The 12731-nt window shown below is 31.7% G+C and overlaps 1 protein-coding gene across 1 annotated transcript; it reads right to left on the reverse strand.

The window, feature by feature from the left end:
• Positions 1 to 6450: 6450 nt before the first annotated feature.
• Positions 6451 to 8239, reverse strand: LOC139896815 (mediator-associated protein 2-like). Its single transcript, XM_071879454.1, has 5 exons — positions 8097 to 8239; positions 7852 to 7998; positions 7685 to 7766; positions 6983 to 7063; positions 6451 to 6886 (listed from the first exon to the last, which is right to left on the reverse strand). The coding sequence occupies exons 2-5, from the start codon at positions 7978 to 7980 to the stop codon at positions 6555 to 6557; spliced, it is 624 nt and encodes a 207-aa protein (XP_071735555.1). The 5' UTR covers positions 7981 to 7998; positions 8097 to 8239; the 3' UTR covers positions 6451 to 6554.
• Positions 8240 to 12731: the final 4492 nt, after the last annotated feature.

Raw genomic sequence — 12731 nt, forward strand, 5'->3', positions numbered from 1 at the left:
TTGGAAACATTTAATCATGTAAATATCAATCTCAATTAATATATATAAACATGGAAAAGTTCGGGTCACTACAGCAGTACCCTATGAGGGATCTCATCCTCAGGTAGAGAGAGGCTCAGACGCGGAAATGGAGGAGGCGGAAGACATTAGGGATGTCTTTCGAGATGCTATTATTGACATCCACGTTCGTATAGATGAGGAAGCAATGACGAACGCGGCCAGACATAGTATGTATGAGCAGTGGAACTCCGAGCGAGTATACGAGGATTATAGGCGACGCCAACACGATAGCTGGTTAGTTCATCAGCACCAAATCATGAGCCAGCTATCATATCAGGTACCAAATAACTATGTACCTACTCGACCTGCTCATTTTCCGCCACATAGCCCCGATATCCGACCACTCTTTAACCGGTATGACTATAACCAAGCCTATCAAAACACCTATAACCAACAATGGAACCCACCTGACGAGAGGAACTGGAACCCATATCCAGACTGATTTAGTTCCATTTGGTTATTTTTATGATTTTTATGTTTTTATCTTTTGACTTTTTCATGTTTAATTTATGTTATTGGATATATTTGTGCAATTTTTATTATTATTGTGTACTAATATTTCATATTTAGAATTTGAAAGTGGGATATTAAGTCCCATTTCAAATTGCCATGCATGATTATATTTGTATGTATGTATATTGTCGATTGTACAAAACAGGGTAAAACAGCGCATTTTCAAAGACTGGCATTAAGTTCAGCAAAAGCTACTAATTTTGACGACAAGATGACAAATAAATGTGATGTAACAACAGACGAAATGAACAAATGATATGCACCATTTATCATTCAGCAACCAAACGCCAATATGTTTGGAATCTTTGGTAAAATGTAATCATTTTTACGCTAATCACCCTCAATAATTTAAATTGTTACTGATTTCTTGCAAATGAGGGCATTGCAAGATCTTAAGTGTGGGAAGGGGTTAAATTCTTTCGGATTTTTAAAATTTTTATCTTAAACACTTGGTTACCATTAAAAATACTAGTAACGTAGTAGTTGTATTAGAATCTAGTGCTCTCTGATGATAAAGAACAGCCCTAGTCTTATATACTGACTACCCAATTCTAGTAAAAATTTTCAAAATTTTCAATTAAATGAACTCAAAATCATGTTTATACATATTTATGAACGATAAAACTAGGTGTTAACACCGAAATTATTGTTACCTCAGAAAGGACATAAATTGAGAAACAAACCAAAATGTTAAAATTCATTTAAAATGGAATAGAGGACAATAAAAAAGAAAATAAAAGCCAAGTGTGGGAAAATTCTCCAAGTTATTCAAAACATATGTCACATATTTTTGTACAAATAACTGAAAATACTTTTGCTTTGGACTAAACTAAAAAATTTACCTGATTTACTGTAAGAGAGATGGATTTACACGATGAATCAATTCCATCATTAAAAGAAAGTAAAGTCTTCCGAAAAAGACACGCGCTTCTTGATTTAGGTCAAGAAGTTGTCGTCCAGACCAGCTGTAGTTTGACGAAAAACCTAGAAAAGTCATCACTAAAATCAGCAGGAAATCCACGGACCTCAGCATTAAACAGGGTTGCCAAGTGGTCAGACTTATCCTAACCATGAGAGGAGCTGTCTCGTAAAATGGGGGGCACCGTGCAAATTAGCTGGATAAGACTAATGAATCAGATCCCCAGAAAGGATAATCTCCTTAAAGATTAAAAATCAGCTTTTAAGCCTGATATTACTCAATCCTAGAGATTGACCTTAAAGATTGAGAATTCAAACTCATGGAATTCAATGATATCTAAACTCGAGCCTGAACGAGAAAATATTTTGATCAAATTATAAACTGATTTGTTTTCTGAAAACCCATTTTCAATGCGTTCATTACCATTGAACGTAAAATCCTAGGAATTCACCTGGAATTCATTAGGTCACCTGAACCAAATCAGGTGTCAACCGTAAGAACGGTGGTTGCATAGCATGGTCAAGGACAGGACCTTGTGCCAGACCAAAAAATTATAAGGGTGAGCTTTACTATTGCTCCTACCAAGGATAGTAATTGCGTCTGACACGTTATAGACCATAATTAAAAGCATGTCAGGGGACATTGCCTTAACAGTTGCTTGTTCAACGCTTTCCTTTACAACCGGACTGTAGTTTACCGAAAGGTAATATACGGGACAAGTAAACTGGACGTGTTGCTTTCCTAATACAAGGTTAGCAAGTGGGTGACACAAAACCGCAAGTTTTGAGCTAAAATTTTCAAATCTGAAACCCACCAAGCCCACAAAAATATTTTGCAAACACCGGTGAAGGGTTATTCCGGAAAACTTATCTAGGGTAAAAACTAGATTTAATTTTCAAAAGATCAAATGTTTTCATAAAGATCCAATTTCCTTAATGGATCTAAATTTTTATAGTCATGTGGGACTGTAAACCATATCGTTACTACCATTGTTTATACCGCCGTATAGAAATCACTGATGTACAAAGTGTGAAGAATAAAGAAGTGATTCTAGTATTTCAAGACGATATTGCTTGAGGACAAGCAACGCTCAAGTGTGGGAATATTTGATAATGCTAAAAACGAACATATATTTCATAGCATTATTCCTCAAGAAAGACAAGCTTTTAGTTGCAATTGTTCTATTTAAAAGTGATATTCGTTTAAATAATAAAAGGTGAAGACAAAAGACAGATTCGACGAATTGAAGACGCAAACGACCAAAAAGCTCAAAAGTAAAAAAGACAATCAAAGAGGTTCCAATTATTGATAAGAAACGTCTCGAAATTACAAAAGTACAAGATTCAAAACGCAAAGTACAAGATATTAAATTATACGCAAGGACGTTCGAAAATCCGGAACCGGGACCAGAGTCAACTCTCAACGCTCGACGCAACGGACTAAAAATTACAAGTCAACTATGCATATGAATATAATATAATATATAATTAATTCTTAAAATTAATATATATATTATATTATATTTATAAAACGTCGGCACAAGGAAACAAGCAACATGTGAGCTCTCCCAACTGGCCATGCGATCGCATGGCCAGGAAGAAGAAAGTCCATGCGATCGCATGGCATGAAAAGTCAGGCCACATCTCCTATAAATTCGCAGTTTGGTGAACGCAAAAAACATATATATCCATCTCTCTATCTATATACGTAATATTTATATTTATAATTTATAATTTAATTTTAATTTTAATTATAATTCTAATAATAAGGGTATGTTAGCGAATGTTGTAAGGGTGTAAGTCGAAATTCTGTCCGTGTAACGCTACGCTATTTTTAATCATTGTAAGTTATGTTCAACCTTTTTATATTAATGTCTCGTAGCTAAGTTATTATTATGCTTATTTAATCCGAAGTAATCATGATGTTGGGCTAATTACTAAAATTGGGTAATTGGGCTTTGTACCATAATTGGGGTTTGGATAAAAGAACGACACTTGTGGAAATTAGACTATGGGCTATTAATGGGCTTTATATTTGTTTAACTAAATGATAGTTTGTTAATGTTAATATAAAGATTTACAATTGGGCGTCCCTATAAATAACCATATACACTCGATCGGACACGATGGGCGGAGTATTTATATGTACGAATAATCGTTCATTTAACCGGACACGGGAATGGATTAATAGCCACTAGAATAATTAAAACAGGGGTGAAATTATGTACAAGGACACTTGGTATAATTGATAACAAAATATTAAAACCTTGGGTTACACTCAGTCGACATCCTGGTGTAATTATTAAACAAAGTATTAAAATCTTGTTACAGTTTAAGTCCCCAATTAGTTGGAATATTTAACTTCGGGTATAAGGATAATTTGACGAGGACACTCGCACTTTATATTTATGACTGATGGACTGTTATGGACAAAAACCAGACGGACATATTAAATAATCCAGGACAAAGGACAATTAACCCATGGGCATAAAACTAAAATCAACACGTCAAACATCATGGTTACGGAAGTTTAAATAAGCATAATTCTTTTATTTCATATTTAATTTCCTTTATTTTATATTTAATTGCACTTCTAATTATCGCATTTTTATTCATTGTTATTGTATTTAATTGCACTTTTAATTATCGTACCTTTTAATTATCGCAAGTTTATTTTATCGCACTTTTATTATTCGTAATTTCATTATCGTTATTTACTTTACGCTTTAAATTAAGTCTTTTATTTAATATTTTACATTTGGTTTTAACTGCGACTGAAGAATTAAAATCGACAAACCGGTCATTAAACGGTAAAAAAAACCCCCTTTATAATAATAATATTACTTATATATATATTTGTATTTTTATAAAAGTAAACTAATATAGCGTTAAGCTTTGTTTAAAGATTTTCCCTGTGGAACGAACCGGACTTACTAAAAACTACACTATTGTACGATTAAGTACACTGCCTATAAGTGTTGTAGCAAGGTTTAAGTATATCCATTCTCTAAATAAATAAATATCTTGTGTAAAATTGTATCGTATTTAATAGTATTTCCTGCTAAAAATTAATAGTATTTTATACCACTCTGCTCAAACATCAAGTATTTTTGACGCCGCTGCCGGGGACAAATCTAGCTTAAAAGCCGGAAGCGCAACGCTATATAAAAAAAAGGATTTTTATTTTTAAGTTTACTTTTATAAAAAAATACGCTTTTGTAAAAATACGTTTTAAATATTCTAAAATATAAAAAGAAAAATAAAAATATAAATATTTTTAAGAGTTTGTTAAATATTTAAGTTCTATAAAAGTTTCTTTATCTTTATTTTATAAAAATATAAGTTTTATTTAATTTATATAAATATATTATATAAATATATAAAACAGAAAAATAAAACACAAATCAGAAAGAAAAAAAAAAAAAAAAAAAAAAGGCTATCATTTACGTATACTGTAAACTGTCACGGAGAGATCCACGACACCATGGAGATCCTAGCCTCGGGTGAATTCATAATCGGTATCGTTGCGAATGAGGGTAATGATGGACATGTAGAGGAAGGGTAAACGTCGTATGTGTGGTATGTTCAGGGTGTAAGCGTTTTAGTTATGGGTCTTTTACTTGGATATCATCTCGGCTTTATGTCTCGTTGGCTTTTTGTCTCGTAAGAAGAAGGAAGTTAACGCAGATAAGGAATGGACTCAAGTCAGGACGACTGACGAAGCTTAATTTTCTTCAAGTATACTTTGTTTTTTTTAGTTTTTATTTTTTATTTCTACAACAAACACACTCATTAAATAGTCAATGACATAATTCGAACTCACAATCTAAGGTTGATGACTTGCTTTTAGTTTGTATCTGTAACGACTTGCTTTTAGTTTGTATCTAGGTTACAGATTTAGGATTAACATTTTTAATTTGTCTATGGTTCATATGAGATCCTTACACAATTTGTGTAAATATGAATTTGTTCTGTAATTTAATAAATTAAATTTTATTGGATATATAAGGTTTAAGTGATTCTAACTTCCATTTGTTTGATTTGTTTAGGTATAATTAAATGTATAATGAAAATCGAACAAAAGTATTAAACTATAACTATAACTATACGTATATGAAAGATGAGGAGCCAACTCACTTCCGCTTCATATGTTGCTCTGATTCATCTGTGAGAATTACCATAAGTATGGCGGATCAGTATTGTAATTTGTAAACGACATCCGTTATGACGCCCATTACGACGTTTTGGTGACTAGCCCATCTCGACCCCCTTCCGTCGTCTAATCAGTCAGTCAAAAGTCAGGTCACATGCGGGAAAGGTCGGGTCAATGCCGTCAGTTAAAGTTTCGGTTAAAATCGATCAAATTGATCAAAATTGACGTAGTTTAGTGTTATTTTTTCGTATTATATTAATATATAATAGCGGTTATAAGTACGAACTTGTCAACGAAGTTTTTTTTGGCTTTAGGATATGTGTGTGTGTGTGTGTGTGTGTGTGTGTGTGTATGTATGTATGTATGTATGTATGTATGTATATATATATATATATATATATATATATATATATATATATATATATATATATATATATATATATATATATATATATATATATAAGTCCACGTCGACCTTGACCACGTCTCGACGTTTTAAGGTCCGGACTGCCTCGACCCCGTTTCGCACCTTTTTCAACCTTGCACACAATGCACTCCATTTATTTCCCGTCGGACCTTGAAAAAAGTCAACTTCGTCATAGGTATGCAAGAGGTGATTTTGATAAACGGCGCACAGTTGCCCTTATTAGCTCAAGTCAACTTAAACTAGTCGATAAGCACTTCGCTTATTGTACATTCTGAACTGCATTGTAGCTTAAACTACTCAATTTAGACACAAACTGAAGTACTAAACACAAAATGAAACACACAGAAACAGTAGCAATCATGAACAAAGATTTGTAAATTCATATGGAAATCATTTTTCATATTCAATATCCGATAAATTAGGCATTGCGCCAACAAAAATGGTCTTACAAATTGCATGAATAAAGCTCGCATATAACATATCTTACGACACATGTTTCTTTCTCTTCTTTGACTTTTCTCCCGAATGTTCCGAGTCAAGGCCCGAGTGCAGACTAGACTTACTAACCTTTGAATCCTTGGACCGCACATTTTCTTCAGATAATGAACTTCTACGCGCGCTGTGCTTAATGGTTCTGGCACTTGATGGTGCAGGTCTTGAACTTTTTGTAGGAGTTACAAAATTATAAGCAGAAGTGTTTAATGAAGTTACAGCAGACTTTTCGTATAACTGTTTTAACTTCTTGGTATCATCTTTTGGTACTTCGTTAGGCTCCAGATAATTAACAAATGAAACTCGCCTTGTAATGTTACCAACTGCCAATAATTAATAATTAGATGAGACATCATCAATTAAATCATATTGTAAACAAGTATGTATAGTATTAACAACATTTAGTTATGCAGGCATACCAATATTTGAACCTTGTGCAGATGATTGGAACACTGTGGCTGGTTCCTGTGCTCCAAAGCTTACAACCTCATATGACTTACCTGCCATTATAATTTATAATTATACTTATATTAATTGCAATTATAATTACAATTACAATTTACAATTATAATTACAGTTAAAACTTACAATTATAATTATAATATATGAACAAAAATCAAGGGCTTTGCTAAATAATCAGCATTCCTACAAAACCTGATGTATATAAGTAAAAGATAATACAACCAAGTGCTACTACGAATTAGGATGTTCAATATTTGGTTTCAAGCAGTTTAAACTGAAAATGAGAACCGTATAAAAACCGGGGGGGAAAAATCAAACCAAAATTGAATTCGGTTTACAAATTTGAATTCGGTTTTAGGTTCACTTTCTTTGAATTCAGTTAACCGAATACAACTAATAGTATATTAAATTATTAATTTTCATATGTATGTACCACGAACCGATTTCAAAACTAAAGATCGAATTCAAAATTGATATTCGCGGTTATTTTAGTTGAATAATTATTTTCTGGTTTTCGGTTTAAACAAAAACCGAGCAAAACTCAAATTCGGTATTCCGTTTGGTTTTTTTACACAACTATCAAGATTCTTTATTGATTATCATTCTCATCGTGTACACATAAACTCTTCAATATAAAGAACATAGTTTACAACTCTCACCAAATGAAGTTTCAAAAGAACCCAGGTGCCCTGAATCATCTTGAAGATTTAATGACATTTGTTGCCCGTCCAAATCAGGAACCTGCAATATCAAATAAACAATCTTTGCTAATACTTTATTAACAATATATACATGAAATTGAAAAATACTAAGTTTGAAGTATTACTTGATCTTTAGGCCATTGGATGAGCCACAGTTCAGTAGAATCTGTATTATTTAGCTCAATTAAAGGAGCTCTTGAATCCTCTTGAAACTCAGATACACCCTTCATTTCAGACAGCTTTACATCACCCATTACTAATAAATTCTGCTTCTGAATTCAAATTTAAATTAAAATTATAATAATATATTTTAAATTAAATAACACAAACAATAGTAGGTCTACAAAGGGAAGAAGATAACACCGCATACGTCGGTTTACTGAAGATCGTTGCGTTTTTGGTTGTTTCCACTTCCGGCCGGATACTTTTCCGGCGATCACGACGTCGTACGTCGGTTTAGTGAAGATCGGTTAGTTAGGGTTGAGAATGAAGAAATTGATGGACAGATATCGCCGCTTTTTTTTTTTTTTAGAACCCTTGAAATTTATTAGTTGACGTGGGTTTTTTGGGGCTGGGTTTAGGTTTAGGGGTGTGTTTCAACCACGAAACCAGCTAAACCAAATTGATTTGGTTAAAGTGGATTGACATATTTGGTTTTGGTTTAGTTTTCTGATTTCATCCGAAAATATTAATGATTTTCGGTTTGGATTTAGTTTGTAAAATGATCATTTGGTTTCAAACTGAAAAAGCGAAATATACTACTACTATTTATGGTATATATATTGAATATTAAATATATTAAATTTATAATTTATTTTATCTATATTGATATGGTGTAAAATTGAAACCATACACCTAATGTTTATCCATTACTCCATCCTGTGAATTTTTTGTACCTGGAAAGTTAGTTGCTACTGTTTTCGTTTTTATTTCTATGCTGCTAATTTTTTGTAAGGTTCGTTGATATAGTTTAGATTGTAAATATAGGTTATAGTGCATGCTTGACATTTTGTATAAATTGTATACTTATAGTTTAATCAATGAAATATGTTTGCTTTTCTTAAAGAAAACTACACACTTTTTTTTAATTGAGTTTTAATTTGGTTTAACCAAAACCGAACCATGTAAATCGATTTCTTATTTGGTTGAATTGGTTTGGTTTTGTCAAATTTGGTTCGGTTATTGGTTCTCAAAAATATTCTTGAGAACCGAATAAACCAAACCGAATAAACCACATAAACCACAAACCAACTGAATGAACACCCCTAACTGGGTTACATAACTGGTCCCTACAAAGCATTGTATGTTAAAATGTACACTATCTAATGTAAAAATTAACGCGGTTAGTTCTTGTGGTTAACCCTACGCTACGCGGGTTGTCCATGTACGTTTTTAGACGTGTTAGGGGGTGTTTGGATTTGCATTTTGAAAGTTTTAAAAATAGATTATGTGTTTTAAATAATTGGAATCAGATAATCAACTGTTACAAAACGTGCTGTACAATAATAGTGTTTGGATTAGATGATACTGTTTGAAAACACAATAATCTAATAATCAGTTTATAAAGTGTTTGATAAATCAGATTATTTAATAAGTTAACAAGTGAAATTACAAAAATGGACATTCTTCTAAAATATTAAAATATTCAAATAAAATATGTAATAATTAACTTTTTATGAATTTATAGAAACTATTTATTAAGAAAAATTGAAAATATTAATAGATGGTTTATGAACATTACTGTTGTTTTTAGCTAACAAAATAAACACAAACAAACGAGTATAATACATTGGCGTAGATATAAAGGAGTAATACTCCGTAGTTGTAACCTTGTGTTGTAGCTTATGTGATAGCGGTCTGCCTCTCTTAGCGAGAGTTCGGTAGTTCGACTTATGTAGGGTGCAACAATGCACACAAGGTTGCCTCTTTACCCTTGTTCAATCAAAGGGTGCCTTCCGCTCATCGCGTTGCGGATGCAGTTGGGGAGGGGGGTTTTACCGCCCATGCCCTCGGATTGTGTCAGGTTTCCTCATGACTAGTTTTGGATCATCACGAGCTTCCGCAGAGTTGAGGTTGAACGCCCTGCCTCGAGCATTCCCATTGTTGTTGTTCTTAGGACAGTCTCTCTTGAAATGACCCGGCTGTCCGAAACCAAAACAGTTCTTAGCATTACCAGCATTATTCGCATTGTTCGAAGTGTTGTTGTTGGTATTGCTGTTGAGGTTAACCTTATAATCCCTTGCCAAATGGCCAAACTTCTTACACCGCACAAATTAGAGTAGCACAGGTTCCTGTGTGATGCTTGCCACACTTTGAGCATTGTGGCTTATTACCCTTATACCTAGAGTTAGTTCCAGTGACCCCAGTGTCATTGCGGTAAGTATCTTGCTTCTTGAACGGCTGTTGGTTATAATACTTATCTTGACCACCGTTCAAATTCCTCTTACCATCATTGGACTTAATCTCATTCACAACAATACCCTTTCCTCTCTAGGCAATCTGGTCCAGTAACAGACTCGCCATGTCAATAGCTTCTTGCACAGTAGTGGGTTTAGAAGTAGTGACCCCACCTTGAATATTCTCACTTAAACCCTCGATGTACTATTCAACCTTACGCCTCTCAGGAGTAACCATTTCTGGACACATCAGTGCTAACTCAAAGAACCTCTTGTTATAGACGGTAAGATCACTGCCTACTAACTTCTAGTCACGGAACTCACGTTCCATCTTCTTGATCTCATTCCTTAAACAGTATTCCTCAATCATTTTCTGTTTCAATGTTTCACAGGGTAGGGCATAAGCTTGATCATGACCCAAGGATTGTGCATAGTTGTTCCACCAAGTGAGCGCACTATCAGACAGTGTGCCTGTAGCAAAACCCACCCGATCATCATCATTACACCCGCTGATGCGGAAAACAGACTCTAGCTTTTCAAACCAACGGTTGAGACCAACTGGTCCCTCGGTTCCATTGAAAGTGTGCGGGTTGCAGCTAGTGAATGTTTTGTAAGAACATCCACCACGGCCTTGAGTGCCGTGACCGTTGTTGTTGCTCGAACCACCGCGATCATTGCTGTTGCGGGTGTTGTTGAACTCTCTTAATAACTCAGCTCTCTCGGCTGCAATGCCTTCAGCAACAAGTCTCCTGATTTGAGCAGCAGTGGATTCCTTCGGAGGCATCTTCAACATAAAAAAACACACCAGGTCAGTGTCAAAACAACGCTATATATAAAATATACTAGTAACGAGTGTTGAAGACTAGTAAATAATAATAGTACGAAAAGATTCGCAAGTAGTGAGAAGTAGTGTTAATATAACAACCCTCATATTTCCATACCTGAATTGACTAATTTGACTATAGGGTTGTTATCCATACGTAATATATAATTAAATTTGACATTGATCAAATATTTATTTTTAGTCGACACTTTTTGTTAACTAAAGTTTACACTAATTATATAAAATAACTTTAGTTAATATTAATATTAATGCGTATTATATTTAAAACTATATGAAACATAATTATTAATTAAATGATAAGTTATTTTAATCATTATATATATATATATATATATATATATATATATATATATATATATATATATATATATATATATATATATATATATATATATATATATATATATATATATATATTTAGCTTATAAAAAAAGGGATTTTTTTTATAAATTAAATAATGAGCCCATGAATTTTGACTAAATATTTTCAAAAACAAAACCTTATTAAAAATATTTTTAACATGTTTTTATTTTTTGTCAAAATTGGCACCTTTATTTTATTTATATTTTTTATTTTCACCAACCATTTTTTTCCTATAAATACCCACTTCCATTTCATAAAAAACTTGTATCAAATCTTTGGAAAAACTCTCTCACAAACTTGGGAAAGTACTTGAGGTATTTTCTATATTTTTTATCGAATTGCTTTTATTTTTTTGTATATTCTTTAAAAATTCAAATTTAATATATATAAATTATTTTTACATGTTATAATTAGTATTATAAGTATTATGATGTATAAAAATAATTTTGATAATTTATGGAATATTATTTATAATTAAATACGAATTATGTAGTATTTAAACATAAAAACAATATAAAATTCGTAATAAAATATTAGACAGTAATAAAAATAATTATAATTTTTTTTTTGAGATTATTATACTTTTATAAACAAGTGAAAATTATAAAAATTAAATAAATGGGATGATTAGTATTTAAAAAGAATTTACTTTTGCATTATTCTAAACCGAGAGAAATAATAAAGAAAATACAAAATAAATACAAACGTATATTAAATATTTTTATAAAATTTTTATATGATTAGTAGCATCACTAGATACTTTAAAAAAATATAAAAATTAATTTTAAATTATTTTTCCTATTTATTTAATTATAGGCCGATTACAATAGTTAAATAATTAGAAAACATTAAATAAATAATATTTTGATATAAAATTTGATTTAATAATTTTTATAACATTTTTACATAATATAGAACCTGTAAAAATATAAAATTATTTATTTAGGTCGATTTAATAATTATTACCTAATTAAATTTGATTAATATAAACAGAGTATATATATAAAGAAAAGTGGGAAATAAATACAAAAACTTGATAAAATTATTTTTATAAAATATACTACTGAATTGTATAATTAACTAAGTTTATAAAAATTATAAAAATAATTGATAATGCTAAAAACGAACATATATTTCATAGCATTATTCCTCAAGAAAGACAAGCTTTTAGTTGCAATTGTTCTATTTACAAGTGATATTCGTTTAAATAATAAAAGGTGAAGACAAAAGACAGATTCGACGATTTGAAGACGCAAACGACCAAAAAGCTCAAAAGAACAAAAGACAATCAAAAAGGTTCCAATTATTGATAAGAAACGTCTCAAAATCACAAGAGTACAAGATTCAAAACGCAAAGTACAAGATATTAAATTGTACGCGAGGACGTTCGAAAATCCGGAAC

Source organism: Rutidosis leptorrhynchoides, chromosome 3 (assembly GCF_046630445.1).
Source record: "Rutidosis leptorrhynchoides isolate AG116_Rl617_1_P2 chromosome 3, CSIRO_AGI_Rlap_v1, whole genome shotgun sequence".
NCBI lineage: Eukaryota > Viridiplantae > Streptophyta > Magnoliopsida > Asterales > Asteraceae > Rutidosis > Rutidosis leptorrhynchoides.